General features: G+C 46.1%; 1 protein-coding gene across 1 annotated transcript in view; it reads left to right on the top strand.

The window, feature by feature from the left end:
• Nucleotides 1-19,937, top strand: part of ptk7b (protein tyrosine kinase 7b) — a 64,416-nt gene that overhangs the window by 34,359 nt on the left and 10,120 nt on the right. Inside the window, exons 2-6 of the mRNA XM_079169463.1 lie at nt 6,850-7,146; nt 14,573-14,675; nt 14,888-15,072; nt 16,868-17,015; nt 18,949-19,079. Of these exons, the coding sequence (XP_079025589.1) occupies nt 6,850-7,146; nt 14,573-14,675; nt 14,888-15,072; nt 16,868-17,015; nt 18,949-19,079 (864 nt within the window). The remainder of the gene's footprint in view (nt 1-6,849; nt 7,147-14,572; nt 14,676-14,887; nt 15,073-16,867; nt 17,016-18,948; nt 19,080-19,937) is intronic.

The following is a 19,937-nucleotide window of genomic DNA, read 5'->3' as shown; positions in this document are numbered from 1 at the left end:
CACAAACACAACTGTGGATGAAGCTTTGCTGGTTTTATTTCAGCTATTAAAAACACTCCTGCTGTCACTGTGACCGATGGTTATCGGCCTCTCTCTGCCAGGGCCAACATGACTCCCATCCAAGCTAGAGATCACGATGGGTTGTTCTATAACGTGAAATGTATTTTGGCTGCCGTGCGGTTGCTACTGGTTAACACAAATGATATAAAGTAGATGGAATGTTTACAGCTGATGTGAGTCAGAGTCTCCAAACAGTCAAGAACTTTAGCGTTTGATCACCGTGTCGCTGCCAATAGGACACAAGTTTAGGTATCGACACCAAAACGGGACTTATTAGTGAATTTATAGAAGTTTTAAATGAAGAAATGTTGTCTATAGTTTGTAATGGTTAAAGGTATCTTGATTCTTAGATCGGGAATAATCTGATCAAAGAATAAGTGACCAAGTCCAAGAATCTGACCAGGCCTTCGTTATCGGACGCTCGTTCTTACTCGATGCTAAGAACACAGTTTAGTTGATACTAAAAGGTATTTAGGTTCAATACGCAGGACTATTCCCAAGTAGGTTGAAACTATTTGCCATACTCTGCGTATCTCCTGACGGTACGGACTTTCCCCCCTCTTGTTCCGTCCTTTGCTGTGCGACATCCACCCTGATGGGAATGCTAATCTCGTTAGCTTGGCATTCCAGCTGCTGTAAATAAAATAACGGATCTGCGTGTTTTCGCCCCAACTGCTGGCGTTCCTGACTTTAAAGATGGCCTCGTTAAATTAGCCTTTTCTCACAAAAAAGTTGAGGGCGTCAGACTTGCGTATCCTCCGATGTAGGACAGCCTAGCAGCTGCTAAAATAGATGCTTCCAGAGACTCTGTGTTCTCGCTCTATCCATACTCTCTGCATGTTGAAAAACTGGTGCCATGTTTTTCCTCAGTCTGTGCTCATTCTGTCGGCCCCTGTGTGACCCTGTGACTGCCATTAGCTGAAGAAGATGTTTTCAAATCATGCTAAGCTCCTCTCTCAGATCTCACGCGAGCTCTCAGAGTTGTTAATAATTGATCCGATCAGAGGCGCTCTCATCATGTCTGTACCGTTTCCCTTTTTGTTTTTTTGGTGCTCTTTTGATGTTGCACTGTTTGCTTGAGTGTGTGCCGTGTGAGCGAGGAAGGCTGATGTTATCTGGAGTCATGCTGCTCTTATCCTTAATTGGGTTATGCAGATTTTGTGGCTAGGGGAGAGGAGGCAGTAATGAAACTAGACTGATCATAGATGGTAGAAGTGTCTTCATTAACAATGGCAGACGTCAGCGCCGTGTTCATGGATTACTTTAAACTCAGTGTTTCACAATGTCTTTAACGGATGTCTGCAGCAGTTTTAATTCTGGGAATTGTATGTCGGCTGAAGCCGAGGCGTCATCGAGATAAGCATCTAATAGCGTCCACGCTCCAATCACTGTCTCACGCTCGGCGACTCCTCGTTCTGCCGTCCTGTCACTCCGGAACGTTTCAGAGCAGCTGTCTCGCTCCGACACGGTCCGCTGAGAGACTGTGAAATCACACGCATAGGGGCTTTTTGAGCTCCCACAGGGGGAGGCGCGAGTGTGCCCGGTGCCAAGTATTTGTGGATGCCGCCGTTTGCGTCTGTGCATGCGTGGACGTCTTCCCCCCTTTTAACCTCTTGCAGCCTCTGGCATGTGTTTCACCACGCTTGTCGTCAACCTGGCCGGCCTGCTGGTGACACTCTATCCCGAATACAGGATCCTCACTAACAAGATAACGTCCTTTATGATGCAGCTGTTCATCCGAAGGAACCCAGGCTCTTATCTTAAACATTTTTAGAAATACGGTACATATTGTCAGAAGCATCTTTTTAGTTTTGACAGACAACCTGCACGATAACAGCCCGTGTGTAGTCTGGATTAATGTCTAAAGACTTTCTTATCTGGATATACAAAACGATGCACACACACTCCAACACAACCCTTTTTATTTTAATGGTGATACGACGTCGTTCTTTCCTGAAATATGATTCCACTCGGCCGTTTCTGCCTGCGTTTGCCCAACAGACAAAGTTGAGAAAGAGAGAAGGGGGGCGTTGCCTGCTGATGAGCCCATTATGGTGGGTTCTGTCTGTCAGGCCGACTTAAAGGCGACATCCACCTGACAGCCCTGACAGCCCTGACAGCCGGGCCGGGCCTAATGGGGTCGGCAGTGCAGCAACTTGAAGAGGAGAATCCCGGTGTGCGGATATTTCACCCCTCTTAGCAGTTTCCCCTCTCTCCGTCTTTAACCTACTTTTCTTCCAACTTCTTTCCGGATACCTTGATCGAAATCCAGGAAAACTCAAACTATTTTTGAAAACAAAGAACTATTAATATTTCATGGCGATGGCTGCTCATCCGGGTGCATGAGCGTATCCGTTGCAAGCTTTTCCCGGCAAGTGCATATTGATCGGTATCGGAGACAAGACTGTTGTTTTCTGTTTTTTCTTAATCTGTGAAGAGATGGAGTCTCCCTGGAGAAAGAGTGGTTGCACTGTTTGCACAGTTTTCAACAGCTTTGACTTATTTCGACACCATATTCCTCTCCTGGTCTGAAGCCTGCTGGTTTTTAAAGAAAGACTACACTTTGAATCACTTGAGTAGTCAGTCAACATAAACTCCTACGCTTAATCGTTTGTGAAGATTGTTTTTGATGAAGTCATTCGTCAATCAAAAATGCATTTACTTGTTTCAGCGTCTCAAATGTGAGGCTATGCAGTTATGTTTACATTCAGTGTGTGTCCTTGACCTCTGATACGCGGTGAATCCTTCCAAAGCCGATCCATACATTTAGCTTTAATCCTGCGTTGTTCATGTGTTGTTCTAGCCTTCAGTCGTCTTCTTTGCTGCCTTTTGATGGCGCGTTGCTACTCTTCTTTGCTTGTTACGGCCTTCAACCGTCTGTCAACACAATAATGTGAGACAAGTGAGAGCAATGTGTCTTGTGTGCAAACAAAGGGGGAAACCACATAAAGTTGCTCCATAGCGCTGCTAGGGATAATAATAATAATACATTTAATTTAATAGGTGCTTTTCAGAAAACTTTACAAAGGCGATAAAGAAAGTAGTTTACTCCACTGTACTTCTATGTGCAATGGTTAGTTCAGCTTGTCAATTTAACATCCCCCCCCTTTTCAACACCTCAGTCTGAAGAGTTTTGTCATAACAACATTCCCATCCTCTCGTTGTTTGTCTCCCCTTTATCTGTAACTCTCCCTTTCAACCACTCTCACTTTGAAGGGCCCTCGGTGGGAGTTTGGATAGCATCTGCCCCGCTTATCTATTTGAAATGTCACTCAGTCTGTGCACAACATTCCTCTTCCCCTCAGACCTTGTGTGACTCAATGAAAAGCGCGACCTCAGTGAACTGTATTGATTTGGTCGGACAGACACGACTTTAGAAGTTTTTCTGTTGCAGCGTGTCTACGTCATGGTGGTGGAGGGGATGTGTGTGTGTGTGTGTGTGTGTGTGTGGATACGAGTGTCAGAGAGGCCGGGCTGCAGTGTGTGTGTGTGTGTGTGTGTGTGAGAGATGTAGGTCACGGAGCCTTCCCTGTTTGATCAGTACAGTAAACTTGCCAGACTTCATCAGATGTGATAGACTGTGCCTCTCTCTATCTGCTCTGTCGTCCCGCGGTATGTGAAAACACCTTATCTGTATTTGCTGTCTCTGCTGGGACTTTTCCAGGAAGTCCTTCCCTCTCTAAGCACACACACACATTCACACTCACACCGAATGTCAGCGTTCACCTCAAATATAACCATCGGCTGCGTGCCACAGTTCTGCCGTTTCTCCACCAAAGCCTGTAACATCGCTGTAGACGGAGTGTGATGGAAGCTGGCACGCCGTCTCACACCGCAGCTGTGTAAGCTTGGCACGGAGGCAGCGTGCTGTCTGTGAACATTACTTGATAGATTGTTTGAGGTGGATGTTGGGGAGGACTCTGCTGGCGTTTCCTACCCATCTGCTGCCTTGTTATCCTGGTTTTATACACATGAAACAAATTCTCAGCCGCCGAGAGAAATTGTCTGAGACCACTCTCTTATGGAGAAGAGACTTAATAACAATCTGTTGTGCCATATATCCAGATGATGGAAGAATGAATAATGAAGTTGGGCTAATTATTATGTCCATAATCGGTAAATCAAAAGTTCTCAGAGACCAATACGACCTATTTAAGTTGCTTGTTTGGTTCAACCAGTTGTCCAGAACTCAATATATTTAACTTATAATCATGTAAAACAGAGAGAAGCAGCAAAGCTTGAACAAGACAATGTTTTGTATTTTTGCTCGATAAATAACTTAAAACTTTAAAATGATCAATCATCTTTTATGTTGATTCATTTTCTGTCTTTGGACCAACTATGCAGACCTTCACCCTGTGTTGAGACGGAGCATGAACAGATAAAAAGAATAAGAAGCTGTGATTGTCTCTGAAATATCTCTGTGGAAATGAGGGGAGATGGACGGTTCTCCAGTCTAGGCGGTTCAGATTCAGGTGAAGAGGTGAACTTTGATCCATCGTGAGGCGTTTGGGCAGATACGATGAGGTAAAAGCCAGTCATCTGGCAGCAGCTGTTTCTCCTGGAGCCTTCTGCGTCCATTTCTCTCCAACGTTGTATTAACGGCTGAAGTGAAAGCCGCTGGGCTGTGACCTCTAATACGGTGTCTCCATTCAATTCCCTGAAGGAGCCATCGATTCTACTGACAACCTGCTGAAATGAAAAAACTAACGTATGATGGACTAGAAACAATAACACTGGAGTGTATTGTATTCGTGTCATTGTCTCACCGTCCCTTGTCGTTTTAGCAAGTTGGAATATAGTGAGACAGAAACTTCATTTTTTTTTATGAAACGTGCTCACATGGACATCTAAATCCAAAAGTGTTAAGTGCATCTATATGAAAGTGCAGTGAGAGCAAAGTGTCATGTGGGACAGCAGAGATGTCTGACTGTAAAATCTCAGCATCCGTACCAATGCACTGACTTGTCATACAGACCATGTCTGTGATTGGGCCTTTTTAAGGGAGATGTCTGTGGATTTAACACAAGAAGAAGAATATTTTTTATCTGCGTGGGAGGTGTTTAGTTAACAGATATCTCTTTACTTTATGTTTAAACGTAATGTTTTCATGTGCAGAAACACTCAAGAACACGCAGACAGACAGTATGTGGATCCATAATGCATACGGCTGAGTTAGATGCACTTACCTACCTCGTATGTGACGTTGATGGTATTTCGGGTTACCTGCATTTAGGTCGAGGTCCACATCTCTAGCTAAGTGGTTGGTTCTTTTCGTTTCCTCCCGCCTGTAAAATGTAATGCAAGGGGCCATTTAAAGCAAAATGATTGGTCCATGTCCCACCCTGCCGATCCACAGCCTGTCTATCGGTGTTATTGTGTTTGGCGAGCCTTTCTGTCTCTCTGCCTCCTGCCTGCCGTGTCAGTCTGTCAGCTCGAGCCACCTGCAGCTGAGACAAAGGTGAGTCTGATTAAGAGAAGGACGGCAGCGGTGGGATGAGGAGGGTCAAACATGGAGGAATTACCTTGGCTCATCTTCAACAGGCTCCTTGATTTAACATTATTGAAAGATCCCGTTTTTACTTGGCCCCAGCACTGCCACAGGCTATGGACCCAACCCCCCCCCCCCCCCACACACACACACACACACACACACACACACACGCCGTTACGCAGGTGTAGGTATGCTTAATCGACTCTAGCGGTGGACCGTCCCTTAAGATAACAAACTTTGACATCTGGTATGATAGCATTGTGCTGCACGGGGGCACACGGGGGCCCGCCTTGACACACTATTGAGATGGCTACTGATGAGTAAGTTCACTGAGGTAGTTGTTCAAGCAAGGAGGCCCGAGTGGAGCAGCTGTTGAGATTAAATTGGAAGATGCCGGTCAGACCCCTTCCCTTGTTTCCACGACGTGTTTTCTAATTAGCAACAATCATGAGTGCAGCTTGCCATGAAAAGTCTTTGTTCTCAGGCAGGCGACGTGTATGAGCTGGAATGAGCGAGTGTGAAAACACTTTGAAAAGAAAACATTTGTGTTTCTTGTCGAGTCTATTTAAAATCAATACATGAAGATTAATTGGTTGCCACATACTTCCGCAGTGCTGTCACAGACATGTTCTTCCAAGTTCCAGTTGTTCCATGATTTAAAACTGGGAAAAATAAAAATGTGCACACTTAATGTTGTTTCCTGTGCTCCGTGACCTCTTAGCTTGTAACTGTAGCATATTATTGTGACTGTGTGGTATTCATCCAGCCGTAGTCCAAGTCACACTCTGGTCCTGTTTCTCCACAGAGATGTGGGTAAATAGAGCAGAAAACCTGTCTCTCTCTCTCTCTCTCTCTCACACACAGCTTGTACTCCGCATCACGAGGGCAAATAAAAGATTTAAGTGTGCGTGAGGATGTGTGTGTGCGCAACACATCACGTCTTGTTTGAGAGGCTGATCTGATGGCACATGACTCTGAGGCTGTCCTCTCTCTGTGTGTGTGTGTGTGTGTGTGAGAGAGAGAGTGTTAGTGTTAGACTATCGGATCACCCGCTCGCGTCACAGACACACTAACGGGGGTAAAAGGGTATTTTCTCCGTGTTGGGTCTGATCATTTTACGACAAAATAATTCACAGCTAGCCGGTTTTGTCTAAACATCACATTCCACCACCAGGCTAAGTGGTTGCTATGGCGTCCACTTAATGAATGGAAAAAGCAGTAAAATGTTAACGGCAACCCCATTCTTATCCTCTGTCATTTACTTTCCCTCTTCTTCTCTTTCTCTCCCTTTCCAGTTCTGACCATCCAGGCCGCTGCCATCCAGTTCACGAAGGAGCCCAAGTCCCAGGATGCCTTGCACGGCCGCAGCGCCATGCTGCGCTGCGAGGTCAGCGACCCGTCTGACATCGGTTATGTCTGGCGTCACAACGGCCAGCGTCTGCAAAACGGCGAGCGGCGCTTCCAGGAGGGCAGCAACCTCAAGTTCACCGCCGTGGATCGGCAGCTGGACGCGGGAAACTTTGTGTGCGTCGCAGAAAACGCGGCCACGGGAGAGTTTCTCGAGTCCACCAACGCCTCCTTCAATATCAAGTGTGAGTGTTTGATTTCAAGACGTTCTCACCCTCGTTCTAAAAAAAAAAAAGAAAAGTATAAAAAAAAAACCTCCTGAGTGAAAATTGCCAGCTGACAGGGTTTCATAATGGCAACAAGGGCGCGCATCAAGTTTCTGGATCAAAAAAGCCAAACAAAAGTCACAGTATAAGATGACAGGTAGTATGAGCTGGAGGAATGTTTCCACCTTGTTGCCTTGTTCTTTGTGGCTTCCTCTCCCTCTCTCCAAAGGAAACTGGAGACGAATGCCACCAAGCATGTGTTTCTTGTTGCTTGTTTCGTCTTCTTTTTTTTCCTCCGTTAGGCAACACTCTCTTTTCCCCCAAATACTATCAAAAAGGCTTTTGTCTGGAAATGACTAAGCAGTGTAATTTTGAACTTTCTAGCTCTATAATTATATCGGTTTACATTCACACTGCCCTCCTCGCTCCAGCTTTTTATTCGTGTCAGGCTTTTCGCTCCTCCGTTACTTTCCAAGCGGTTTGTTCCATTAAGGGAAGGCCCACTAGTGTATTAATTTTGTTGTTCAGCCCCTTAACCGAGCCTCAACGAACCTCTCAAGTTTCAGAAGAAGCCATGGGAATTCTGCACAGCGCTGTTTGGGATAAATAACAACCTTGTTCCCGTATTGTGGAAAGCCCTCTGGTACCAGTTGTTACTCAAAAGCATTTGTGTCTTACAAACAGAGAGCGAGAGAGAGAGAGAGAGAGAGAGAGAGAGAGAGAGAGAGATGGTGGTAGAAAACAAAAAGCAAAGCAGGGTGAAAAATGGGCCCCATCTGGAAAATGTTGTCCTCTCTTGCCACATTCTGCCGAAGGTTTCTCTTTGCGGTGATGTTGCTGATTGCAAGAGCAGATGAGTGTCCAGACCTCCTAGGAGCAGACTGAGAGGGGCAGAGGTTTAACCCCTGCTCTGTGACGTGCCTCCACTCGTGGATGTTTGTTTTCACCAGATAGACCTTAAAGAAAGCGACAGCAGTTTTCCCAAACCTTGTCTGATCTGAAAGGCGACAGCTTTCATGTGTCGCAATTACGCACGAAGTAGTGTGTCAATATAGCTCAACTGACACTCAGATTAAAAAGGGAAGAAAACAAGTCGGACACGAAGCACCAGTTCTTAAGACCTGCCTCCAGAATGAACTTTATTCTCTGCCAGGTCATTAATATTCCCACGCAAAGACAGGCATGTTTTTATTGGAAGGAAAGGTGGCGTGTTCATTTAAAAAAACAAAAAAGAAATTAATTCATTCTCGATGAATGATTTAATCATGGCAATGTTTATGGCCACTTGTGGTTGTACAACGAATAGTGGTAACAGATTTCATGATCAGTTCAGATGTAGCATTTAGAGAAAAGGGGGATGGTTTCATTATAAAACAAGGTGCAACTTGATCTCTATCGCTGTGGCAAGATCTGGACCAAGTTCAAGGCACAGATAAGACTTCTCTTTTGACATTCAGAAGAGGTTCAAGAGGTTACATGTTAAATCTGCAATCAATATTTTCTTATTAATGGATGAAATTACTGTGTAATGTGAAAGGTGTAGCTCCTAGTGATAATTATCATCTGGAGTTCCCCCCCGGCTGTAGAGGGCTTCATTATTATTTGTTTATAGTTTTGGTTCACTCATACAGCTCTCATTGGTAGCATGTCTTGACACAACAGTCAACTGTTTTCAGCTTAAAGCACGATAAACCTCTTGTACTCTACCTGCCCAGCACCAACCAGCAGTGTTGGAGCGCTGAGCAGCTTTAGAGGGAATGCTAATGTTGCTAATGTCCGTTGGATGACTTCATAAACAACTGTCTGTCAACAAGGCTGCCGTACCACCTCTGCAGGTGCAGGTTTAGCTAAATAAATATTGAACAAAGACTTAAATTTGGTCCTCTGAAAGTCCTCAGTAAGTTGACCCGTGTATCCGAGGCGCAGTAACAAATGTGCTTGCTCATGACATTTCCTGTATTCCTATTTGCGGGTGTTAATGAGCGTGCGTGTTTGGATGCACGGATTCTCCAACTGCCTCTGAGGGTGTTTATAGGGCATCATATCGAGGAGCCTTTTAAGGAGGCCTTTTGAAATTAGCTGTGCTTGCAGAGGCTTTTAGCAAGTCCACTACAGACCCCAGACCTGCACTACATTAAGCAGATACAAGCCGCAGATAGATGCATAGCTGAGAGGCAGATATTAATGGATGTAGTGCAGTACATGCTGCTAGAACCTGTTAGATTGATAGCCCTGTATCAGTTTGATAAGAGTACATCAACAGGAGTGGACTCCTCAGGCAGGACTTCAGATAAGACACCACCTACAGTCCACCTCCTGACGGCTGTTTAAAGGAATAACAAGATAACGTACAGCACGGCACGTACTCTCCTAAATCAAACACACAAGGCAAGGTATCAGGCAGCAATACATCATCCTCAATCACTTCTGTACGCCGTGCGCATCAACACATTTGTCTCTCTGTCAGGAGGCGCAGGTCGGCTGGTCACTCTCTGGATCACTTTCGGCGGATCAGACCACGTTATGACAGATGTTCTCATATTTCCCCAACATGCATTTAGCGGGCGATAAAGCCGTGCACGGCTTAAATGCAAAGACTCCCTCTGGCATTAATCCCGCATGTGCGCTCACTCATGTGTATGCTAGTTTGCGTGCGTAGTAGTAAATGTGGGTTGCGAGGGGGGGAGGGAAGGGTCTTCCATACTGTACATAGACTGTACCGGAGTATATTGTTTCCCCTCAGAGAGAGAGAGAGAGAGAGAGAGAGAGAGAGAGAGAGAGAGAGAGAGAGAGAGAGAGAGAGAGAGAGAGAGAGAGAGAGAGAGAGAGAGAGAGAGAGAGAGAGAGAGAGAGAGAGAGAGAGAGAGAGAGAGAGAGAGAGAGAGAGAGTGTTAATTTATCTTGCTCTCAATGGTGGGTGGGCAAATCCTGCCAGTTGAGAGTTATTCAGAGTAATTATCCCCCCCTCTGTTTTCACTAATAGAGGTTTTTAGCCCCCCTTCATCCTTTTGTCCCGCCCGGTCACTGGGTCTCCGTGGCGAGACCGCGTCCAGCGGAGGCGTCGGGCTCAGCCGTCACCATTGTCAGCGTGTTTGTTGGTCCTGGAGGCAACGCTTCGCTTGACTCTCGGTAACAAGATGCGGACTGACAAGTCTTTTTGAAATCGGGGACACTGGTTGTGGGAAGAAGGAAAGCATACCGTAAAAATCACAGGCAAGCTGGCACATATTCCTCCTTATTTAATCTCTTGAATCACTCACACACACACACACACACACACACACACACACACACACACACACACACACACACACACACGCCATCTCGGTTTAATCACACAGCGTGTGTCCTTAACCTACATTTGTTCGGCGGATGCATTGTAGAGCGTCCTTATTGATCGCTAGTGCAGCGTCACTCTTTCACATCCTGTCATTATTCCTGCAACTTGTTGTTTTATTTTTTTTTTATTCTCGTCTCACGTGAGCTAAAAAAATGCCGCTCCTCATGCTTAATGATCCGGGCTCCATCCGTCAGCTTCTCCCCTGCAGTGTCACTTTTCTCCAGTCTGAGTCTTTTCCCCCTCTTCCTCTTTCTGCCTTGTCACAACAGCAGCATCTCTCTGAGTTGCCTAGCTTGACCTCTGTCCGCCACAGCTGATAAAATCTGACACCTCGTCTAAAGCAGCGAGCTGACTCCATCACGCTGTTCCCAGGACTGCTCTAGGGCACACAGTTAACAACATTAATCCACTCTGCCACATGTTTTAGGTATTTCCGTACCCACATGCTGCTGTCAGTTAAATCTCTAACCCCAAACACTCCCCTGGATGTCACAATCCACCTTGCCTCTTGTCGCAGAAACCCTTCTCCATGGCAACAAATCAGCTCATTGAGTGAAACTGTGCCGTTTGGCACCGTGAGGAATGAATGGTCCAAGCATCTGCCTTCACAATCTCCTCACAATTCATCTGTTATCATCCCCGGGTTGATAGGGCTTCCTGTTCTGCCTCCAACATAATAATTATACGCCCCTAATTATGGCGGTAGCTGCCAGGCCTACTCCAACACTTAGTCATGCATTCTGGGAGGGATTACGGAGAAGTATTTGCCACTAACAGGTTATGAAAGAGCGCCTTCTGTTTGTCGACTGGACAGCTGGAGGAACCTGAACCGCGAATGGAGCCGTGAGCGGAGCAAAGGGTTAGAATGTGTGACTGTTCGAAAGTCCGGGTCAAAGTGGAAATTAAATAATACCAGTAATTGGATTTAATCTGCTGGAGAGCAGAATAGGCCAGGAGTGGCAGAAACTTTAGACAGTCAGTGTGTGTGTGTGGGTGTGTGTGTGGGTGTGCTGCTCATTTTTCCAATGATTGTCAGGTCAGAGGTCAAGCAGTGTTTTATTTTTTTGATTATTTTTTCACCATGGGTTCTCTTACTGCTCACGCTACCTACTCGGCTCTCTTTGCTCTGATTTCACACTCATGCATCTGGAATGTAAAATATTTCTTACACGTGTAAAAGAAAAAGGTGTCGGAAGGGTTTTCCCAAGAAAGACATACCAGCCACCGACACGTCGAAATCTGTAGGTTGACGCATTGTTTTTTTATTATTTCAATTGGCAATCGATAAGCAGAAAACAGACTCTCATAAAACAAGCACAGAATGTGACTTTAAAATGGTTTGACTCCCCCTGATTGTGGAAGCATCCACCTGTTACACCAGGCAGGTTGAAACCAATTCTTTATTTCATTTTGTAAATGTCAGTCGTACTGCAGATGATACTTGCTGTTCTATCAAACTTTGTCCTCCTCCATCGGTGACTCACTGTTTCCCCGTCTGGTTTTGTGGGCCCCCTTTTGCTTCCAGTGCACTAATAATACGTCTGTCTGAGCGTCTGGCCCCGGGTCCCCGTAGCTGGGATGGCCTTCATCTCCTCCTCTTCCACTAAGCTAGAGCGGCCTTGACTGAGACAGCCAACCAATTAGGATCCTCTGCAGAACTCTCAAAAGTCAATCGTGTACATTTGTACGCATGCATTCAAGCTTAGGGGCACAGCACCGTCTTGTGTTTTGCTTCTCACCACCACATACACGCTCACACACTTGTCTCTAACGGACACATAAACACACACATTCGATCTAATGCGGCGTGATGTGCACACACTCGCTGTTCTCGGAGGCATTTGTGTTGTGAGGGAGCTAATGAGCGGCCCCCGTTACTGTAGAGATGATTACCCATGATCCCCCAGCGTGCAGAGTAATACCCGGTTCCTTTGTAATTCATTGCGACAGGTCTTCCTCTAGCGCCCCCTCTGACCTCACAGCGGTGATTCCCACCCCCACCCCCGTCTCCACCACCGCCGTCTCAGGTGGAGGCTCATACCATGCATATTTCATCGATGATCGAAACAGCAGCAGAGATGTAGCCGCAGTATTATTCAGCCACAGGCTATAGGAAGGGAGCTCAGCGTGATGGAAGGACTCGCATACACTCAAAACCCTCATGGACTCGTGCATAAACCAGGGCAGCCCAAAGAAACGCCCTGTCAGCAACCACGCCGGGTGTACAGTTGCTGCATGTCGCACAACCGCAGCTTATTTATCGTCACGTAAACAACTATTAGCCCTGGTTCTCATTCAGTGTGAACATTAAGTACTTGTGTAGTCAACACACTCGGCAGGGGAAGGGGAATTCCTGCCAGGTACACCAGCGCTGTATCACAGACAAATATAAGGTGCCGCTCACCACAGGGAGACTCCATGAATAACTTATGTCTCTGAACTCCTCCAGTAGACTTTAGTGTGCATCTATTTCCTGCAGCAATCGATTCACGATTTCCAAAAATCGATTTATTAAATATTTGTACAAAAGTACCTGGATATCGCTGGACAGTAATCCTGTACACCCAGTCAAAGTTGTGTTATGCATTATTGTATATGTCAAAAAATCACACAAAATACCAGTTTTAGTATTATTTTGTGTACAAAAATGTGCAGTTTTCTGAGCAATAAAACATGCAGTTAGCCCAAGCCTACTCATTTTAATGATGTAACAGGCAGCATTTCTATTTGATGCATAAATCTAGCTATGACCTCCATTGCTCTCTTATTACTTTTATTCACTGAGAATTGAAATAGAAATACCAAAACCTTTTTGTGTTTAGTATAAATAAATATTACATGTTGCCTCTATGTGTTTACAGTATAGCAATCAGTTGATATAACATTTTTAATTACAAAGACTCTGCTTTCCTGCCATATTTCCCCACACCGCCCCTGAAAAGAGCACCAGTGGACTGAAGCAGATCCTGACGTTATAACCTTATGTACCGAATCCAGAACTGATCCCAAAGAATCAAAATTGAATCTTGAAATACTGTAAGATTCACACCCTTACTCGGCAGCTGGTGGACATTTTATCAACAAAAAAAGTCTCCATCAAATCAAATAAGGCATTTTCATGGCTGGCCCTGAATTCCTGTCTACGCCAAAGAGGCTCAGCGCGCAGGAGCCAGCACTGTGCTTTTTGACTGAAAGAGGGATGAAGTGCCTCGGTTCATCATGAGATGTATCTACTAGTCTCCCTTGGAGACTGAAAAATGATTGTATGTTGCCCTCCTCTCAGGAGAAGGTAGGAATGATTTGCTGCTGTGATGATTTCTTGACATATACTGTAGTAGATATATATTTCCCAGTGAACTGGGTCAAAGCCTTAATGGTAAAACCACGCTGCTCTCATTCGTCACTGCCGCATGATGCATTCAAGGGACGGCTGTGGATCGTTTTCCCTGGCATCTGTTTCCATCATTTATTCTCTTGTTCATCTGTCACTCAAGACGCCATTGATCGGGTTTCATGTTACAAGCGAGAGTGATGCCGCCTCCTCCCATGGTAATAATAGTGTAGACCAACCTGATCAGGCTTGAAGACATTTTGAAGCATGCGCTGTTGAAGAACTAAAACTGCATGGTGCGAAAAAAGTCAAAACATCTTCACTGTCGCCTTGTTGTTCATTTCCCTTTTTGCCTGATTTTTATGGGCCGCTCTTGACAGCAGTGAAGCTCTTTTAACAGAGGAAGCCAATGAACTGTCCATTAAATGTCCATAAAAAGCGCCGTAAAAGGCCCAGCTCGCTCTTGTGAGTGCAGGACAGCGGTATGCCGATGAAAGCTGACCCAGTGATGTGGGTGATGCCTTGCTTTGTCCCCGTGCACGAGTCACTGGGCTGTCACAGCGATGTGCCCGACTCTGCCCTCGTCCCCGCTGCAGCCATTAGCATCGCGGTGTGTCCCGCGAGGGCGAATGAACGGGACCGACCACTTAACTCAATTTTTCCTCCTGTCCTTCTCCTCCCTTTTATTACTCCTCCTCCGGCTCACGGATCACTCTGTTTTTCTTCCTCTTCAGGGTTAGAAAGTGGCGGTGTGACGTTAAAGGAGCCCGCCTCAGAAGGGGAGATCGAGAGCTCCGCGCCGGTCACGTTGCGCTGTCATATTGATGGACACCCACGGTGAGTCTCCTCAAGTTCAGAGCTCAAAGGGTTAAAGATCACGTTGAGGATTGTACTGAAAAACTCTTCTTCTGTCCTCGTTGGCCTCTCTCATGCCCCTATGTTCTTTGTCCCTATTCTTCTTCTCTCCCCCTCTACTCACCTTTGTATCTTCTTTTTTTTTTTCTCCTCTCCTGAACCTCTCTCATTCCTTTTTTTCCTCTCCCTCTCAGGCCGACGTGCCAGTGGTTCAAGGACGGGGCGAAGCTGACAGAGAAGAGCCACCAGATCAACAACAAGGAGAGGACGCTCACCTTCACGAGTGCCAGCCCGGACGACAACGGCCTGTACTACTGCTGTGCCAAGAATGCAGCCGGGCACGTCTGCAGCAACAGCAACTTCACTCTCAACATTATAGGTGTGTGTGTGTGTTTGTTATTGTTCTGCTGCGACATAGACATTATCTTTGTTTTTTTAACACTTTTCTGCCACTCTTAGAAATACTTGTAAAGCTGTAGGTAATTGTTGATTTCATTGTTGATTAATTTAGCGATTTTCTGGATCGCTTCTCGCAAAATGTTAAATCCTGTCAAAATGCTCGTCGCAATTTCCAGGAGCCCAATGTAACATCTTAAGATTTTTGGTTTGTTCAGCACACGGTCCAAAACTCAAATATATTCATTCTGCAACTATATAAATCAGTCGAAAAAGCAGCACATTGCCTCCTAACATTATATACGCTAAAACCTTTTAATTGCCATTTTAAAAAAATGACTTGAGTGGATTTTTCCACATTGCCACACCTGCCAGTAAGTGTGGCGGTAAGGAGGAGAAGGGGGGGGGATATATAGTCCATTAGTGTTGAGAGAGAGCAGGAAGAGAAAGTGATGGAGTTCCTAATGTGATTACCAGAAGAGTGTTAGCACCTTCCTCCTCCCACGCAGACAGAAACAACATCATAAACATCTACAGAGTGAACAATAACATCAGCTCCCTCAGCAGCAGCAGCGTCGCACTGTGTAACTGTAGTGTGTGTGTGTGTGTGTGTGTGTGTGTGCTCGCCTCCGATTATCCCCTCAGTACACCACTGAGTAAGTAGATTCCATACAGCAGCACATCTGTGCGTGAAACCTGATGCCCCGTTCCACTCTAATTAGTCACCTGCAACACACACACACAGAGGCACGCCAGGTTAGCACCTGTGTGGAGGAAGAATGGGTAATTGTTGAGTCTCCTGTTACCATGTTGCCACCCTCTGCTCCTCTATAGGGCTTCACCTTAAGCAAAGGCTGACAGGGTTTCAATGCACGGTCACAGCTCTTTAAGATGAGCTCTTCCCGCCGACTTCCTGGGTGGGCCAGGTGTGAACGCCTTTCTCTTCACACCAACCGGGGGCCATATCCCAATACTGTTATTGGCGCCATACCGCCATTAGCTGTTCAGATTTGAAAGACTCACACACGTAAACCTGGATTAAGGGTGTTTTCGTGTTCCTGTGTTTCTTTATTGAGCTCCAGCTTTGTATTTGGAGAATAACAATGTGCTGAAGTCTGAGTTTTTTACTCCTCCTCTAGGATGTTATGTAGCAAATCTCTGGTTTTGGCAGGTCAGCGCAGCCTTGTCCAGTGTTAGAGGGCAGCTGGGAGGCTCGAAAGAGTCATAAGAATGTGAATAGAAGGAGAAAACTGTGCCGTGTTTTGGGGTGATGTGAAAACTCCAGCTACATCCATTGTAAGAAATACAATATGACCAGCCCTAAATAGTTTTTACCCATTAAATGATATATTAAATTGATCGTTCAGGCACAGATTTGTCTTGCTTCCATAATAGTCGACCCCACTTGAGTCCCTCTAACCCCAATTTCTTGCCATAGCGCGAGTTAAGATTATCACAGAGGAGAGAGAGATGGTCTCCCTTTGTGTGATTCTATTCTCCAGGTGGTTAAAAGAAAAAAAAAAGGAGGAGATGATGGTCCAGATAAGCAGCAGGGTCGGTTCACTGACCTCATTAAGTCTCCTCGGGGCCCCTGAGGTGTTGACACACACCGTCACCTGAAGGCCGCTTGCTCACCAGCCCCACGCTGCTGTTGGCAGCTTTTAATAAAGATCGGAATAGATCGGCGCGACGCACAACATCCGCGCAGATGGAACCTGACGGCCTGACGCCTGCCGATGTAATCATGCAGATGTTTGTCTACCCTCCCCTCTAAACAGATAAGAGTTTCCCGCGGCCGGTGGTCACTCCCGAGGACCAGGTGGTGTTGAAGAACGAGGAGGCCTCGCTCCACTGCCAGTTCACCGCCGTGCCGGCCCCCACGTTGGAGTGGTACCACGAAAACGAGCTGCTGGCAAACAAGTCTCGGTATGTTGAGCGCTAAATTTTCCTCTTCTGCAACACACTCCTCTTTCTTATCGCACATCTCAAGAGTCTCGACCCACTCCTTCCTTACCGTTGTATAAGCTTCGGCCACAATCGGATATTCCTTTTGAACCCAACGAGGCGTAAACCCTTGCGATGGGCTCTCAGCTCTCTGTGTGCCGTTGCAACACACATGCAAGATGAATTGCACATTAAGGATGTATTATTACTGGAGCAGAGCGCTGTAAAGGTTCTCTGCCGTCTACTATACATCACTTGAACACAGCCTTTCTCTCCAGCCTATCACAAAGGGCTTTGCGGCTCTCCTGCAGCCCTCAAGCTACAGTACGCTTACCAGGATGTCCCCTATAAGCGCACTAGATAATAACCAATTTCTATACCAAGTGCCAAGTATACCCTCAGGGCTCATAGCACCTCATGCTTATACATGGACATGTTGGAGGCAAGCTGTTCCACATGGCGAGCTAGAGCCTGGTGTTCAGTGAGGGAGGGAGGAGAAGGACCTCAGCATCAATAGTTAGTCACTTGTATAATGAGCTTGTCGGAGGCGGGTTTGGTCACCTAAGCAGTGATGACTCAGCACCGGGATTACAGATGGATGGGTATGAAGCATGAATATAAAAGCAGGCGCGCAGATTGTTTCATTAAAATCCTGGCTTCTCTGTGGTTGAGGTATTCCAAGGCTGCCTTTTGTGTTTGTGTTTATTGATCTGCGCTGATATAACGCCAGAGGAATGCAGCTCTCTGCAGGAGATATCATCTGTTTTGCACCTGCTCTGTTTTGACAACCCTCCCTCTAGATTATGTGTGAATATTTGAAGTAAGATTGTTTTTCACGCGTGTGAAACTAAGAAAAAACATACCGGAGTGAGCTCGAGGCTATTTTAGCAGACAGAACGGATTCTGCCCCATGGGTCAAACCAACTCAGGAGGGAGAAAACGAGGAACCGTACCAATTCTTTCTGCGCATGTAGCCATAAAGATGAAGCTCTGCCTTTGTTCATTTTGTTTTGTGGTTATTTTAGAGTTCCCTCAGAGTGAGGTACACAGATTCACACACACACGCAGGCTCCCACAGCTCATTTCCCTCCCGCTATTGAGAAGAGAAGAAGAGAAGAGATGACACAGAAATATCAGCCCTCCTGAGGGAACCCGGTGCAGAGCCAGATAGTCCGGGATGGAAAACTCTGCATCCTAACTGGATCCAGCATCACTTATTCCACTCTGCTTTACATTTCCACTTTTCCCACAAGGCTTTGTGATGTTTGTCTTCTAGCTGTGATGAGCTGTTGAGTTGTCCGGTCTGTTCTGTGCCGTGCACAGCTCCTTATCGTACAGTCCTGAAGCTGGTTTAAGGTCAGCCTCTAATTACTTCTCATCCCGTCCATCACTGGCACTGATACTCCCTTCAGCCTGCCAGAGGCCTGGGGGGGCAGGGAGGCCCAGCCATCAGTCCTGCTCTTTAAAAAGCCTTTTTAGAATTAAATTGCAAATTCTTAGCATTTACTTTAACCTAATTGCGGCAGCAGATTGCTCGGGTTCAGTGAATCAGGGCAATTCAGATAGCGTCAGATAACACGCCAAGAACAGGAAAAGTAGGCCTGTGCTGAGGTAGTCTTTCTATTGTGGCACTCTGGCACTTGTATTGTCCTGTGTGGCGGAGCATCTCCATCTGGTGCGCCCAGCAGGCCGAAATAAATGCCGGGAATTATTTTCAGATGCCGTCTGAGAGAGATCTGGCGGGCGGGAGTTGCACGCGTGCAGAAAGCATTTCTGCGACATGCGCTGCTGTTAATGTGCTTTCATGTACAAATATTGTGTGACACCTTTTTTTCCTGTTGGACAGCGATGGTGAGACGGTATGAATGGGCAGAGGTTGAAGTGTTAACGTGTTTGATTCGTCTCTCCTCCACAGTCTGATCCTGTTATCCAACGGCACCCTGCTCATCACCCAGGTGAAGCCCAGGAACACGGGGACCTACAAGTGTGTCGGCCGTGGCCTCAGAGGGTCCCATGTTACACTGGAGGCCTCCCTCCTCATAGCTGGTACACACACACACACACACACACACACACACACACATATTTGCAGTTGTTGAACTGGTGAGAGATAAACACCTGTGATTCTGTCATCTGAGAGTGAGTGGGGCATTTGGATTACATATTTTTCCGCCCTCCAATCGCGTTCTGCTCTCCCCTCCCTTCTTCTTCTTCTTCTTCTGGCTCTTTCACTTAGAGCCAGATCTCTCCAATGATAATCACATTCCCTTATTGACATCCGGCCCAGCTGTATCCACTGCACACACGCGACGCCGGTGCATTTTCCTGCTTCCCCTCCATATTATTTCCTCCTCCAGTCCGGCCGTTTGCCAAAACTTGTCTCGCTCAACAAGCTTCTCCCGAGTGTGACAGCACCTGGCTGATCAAGCAGCGTTAGATAGCGCACCAGTGTGACTCAAACTGGTTAACGAGCAGTGTAATTATGAGCTTGTGAAATGTCATTAGATCTGCTTCTGTGATTTTCTACCAACATCAGTAGAACTTTACTGCTAAGAAATGACTACTTCCAAATGAGTAAGAGTGTTAAACCGCTTATAAAATGAAAACAAAGCAGCCGAACTATAACGAACCAATATAATGTTGTGCTCAAAGATCAGGTTCTCATAATTGCAGGAAAAACAATGTAACATCCAAGTCCAGACACATAAAGTTGGTATAATATTGCACATAACAGCGCTCTTTTCCTGTAACAATTACTCAAAAATATATATTTTTTTGAATGGCTGCTTGAGCGTAAAGCAGAAACGATCTGTAGTAGCTCCTTTTACCAGTCAGTCAGCATTTGGAAATGCAAGTGCATGCAAGTCAAATATTTTGTATAAGCTTAGCGCTGGAATTTCCATG

This window comes from Pholis gunnellus, assembly GCF_910591455.1.
Source record: "Pholis gunnellus genome assembly, chromosome: 11".
NCBI lineage: Eukaryota > Metazoa > Chordata > Actinopteri > Perciformes > Pholidae > Pholis > Pholis gunnellus.
The sequence above is the reverse complement of the archived record's forward strand: the minus strand, read 5'-3'. Positions and strand labels throughout refer to the sequence as shown.